Here is a 1,715-nt window from a genome sequence, read left to right as displayed (position 1 = left end):
CTCCTGTCCAGAGTAGGCGTCAGCCCGTGTCACCCAGCTCTGCCCACGAGGCTCTGCCTCACTGCACCCCAGACAGCGGCCTGCTGGTGGTCCATGTGCCCCACGAGGGACAACTTAGGGCTCCGGGGTCTGCCCTTCTGCGCCTGAGACACAGCTGGGCTCTCTGTCCTCTGTCCGGGCTCTTCCCAGGGGCCCCCTGGCTGTCCTGTGCTCCACACAGGCTCCCTGCCCTGGGCCGGGAAGTGGGGCCACCACACCCTCGGGGCCCAGGGCTAGCAGGCCACAGCACCTGGTGGCGCGGCCCACAGCGTGCAGCACCGGCGCTGGGTGGTGTGGCCTGGGGAGGGATGACCGCAGGGCGCCTCATGGCGGGTGAGGGGTCAAGGCTCACTGTGTCTTCTCTCTCCCGCTGCCCTTCGGCCGTGCCTCCAGCATCTCGTAAGTACCCTGTGGACCTGCACCTGGGGCAGGCAGTTGTCCCTGGGAGCACCCCCCCCTTCAACCCCGCAAATAGGTTGGGGCAGGCCAGCCACTGGGCCTCGACTGTGAGGAGTGCCGTTTCCCCAGAGCTCCGAGGCGGCAGCGGCCCGCTAGGGGCCAGGCCAGGGCGAGGCAGGCGGGACCCTCTGCCAGGGCCTGTGCCCCGGACGGCCCACGGCCCCTGTGCTCTCGCCTCTGTCCCCATGTCTGTCCCTCTGCCCGTGGCCAAAGGCAGTGCTGACTCCCCGGTTTCCCAGGGTGTTCAGGGGCTACGCGGAGAGGAAGCGCCGGAAACGGGAGAGTGATTCCGCGTCCGTAATCCAGAGGTAGGGCCTGCCAGCCACTCGCCACCAGGGTCCGTCTCTTGTCGGTGCTGGTCTGGCCTGGGCCCCCGAGGCCCCCGCAGACCGGATGGGGGAAGGGCGGTGGCGACCACTGGCCTGGCCCTGCTCTGGGGACGCAGCAGGCAGGAGAGGGCACGTGGCCTGGGCCCCAGGCTTTCGTTTGGGGGCACAATGAAGCCAGAGCTGTGGGGTCAGTGGCAAGGCTTGACCCTCCCGGCCCTCACCTCAGATGTGGCCAGGAGGCCGCCTGTCCGTTTCGGAAGCCGGCCTTGTCAGGAGGCAACGGAGACAGGCCTCTGAGCAGGGGAGGGGCGTGGTCTGCAGGCCCAAACCCCCTGTGGGTGGTGCAGACGTGGCCCTGCCACTGAGCGCAGGAGCCCTTGACCCTGGGGAGGGAGGCCAGCCTGGCCGTGCGGGGTGGGAGGGCGTGCCATGGAGGTGGGCACTGCGTGCCCTGCACCAGGGGATGGAGGGGGCAAGGGAGGGCCTGGTGTTGTGCCTTTGTCCAGGCAGCTAAGGGAGGTCTGGAAGGGCCTCAGTAGGAGAGGGACTGGGTGGGGTTTGCCTCTGGTGGGCGCTGAGCCAGCAGGAGGGTCCGGGCTGGGAGGGCATCTCTCAAGGGGGCGAGGGCAGGGAGCGGGAGGGGCAGGGCCGCCGCTCACCCTCGCAGCCCTCAGCAGCCCCCGTGCCCCTCTTCCCCCAGGAACTTCCGAAAGCACCTGCGCATGGTCGGCAGCCGGAGGGTGAAGGCCCAGAGTAAGGGGTCAGGAGTGGGGGTGGGGGGGGCGGGGACGGGGCGCCTGCTCTTGGCTGGGCTTGGAATGCTGCTCGCTGCGGGAAGACCCCTAAGGCCCAGCCTCTGCGCAAGATACGACTCCCCAAGCCCCGCCC

General features: G+C 69.6%; 1 protein-coding gene across 1 annotated transcript in view; it reads left to right on the top strand.

Moving 5' to 3' along the window:
• NSMF (NMDA receptor synaptonuclear signaling and neuronal migration factor) overlaps positions 1-1,715 on the top strand; it is an 8,407-nt gene that overhangs the window by 2,568 nt on the left and 4,124 nt on the right. Inside the window, exons 4-5 of the mRNA XM_015572351.1 lie at positions 595-806; positions 1,528-1,580. Of these exons, the coding sequence (XP_015427837.1) occupies positions 595-806; positions 1,528-1,580 (265 nt within the window). The remainder of the gene's footprint in view (positions 1-594; positions 807-1,527; positions 1,581-1,715) is intronic.

This window comes from Myotis davidii, unplaced genomic scaffold (assembly GCF_000327345.1).
Source record: "Myotis davidii unplaced genomic scaffold, ASM32734v1 scaffold609, whole genome shotgun sequence".
Taxonomy (NCBI): domain Eukaryota; kingdom Metazoa; phylum Chordata; class Mammalia; order Chiroptera; family Vespertilionidae; genus Myotis; species Myotis davidii.
This window is presented reverse-complemented; position numbering and strand designations above follow the sequence as displayed.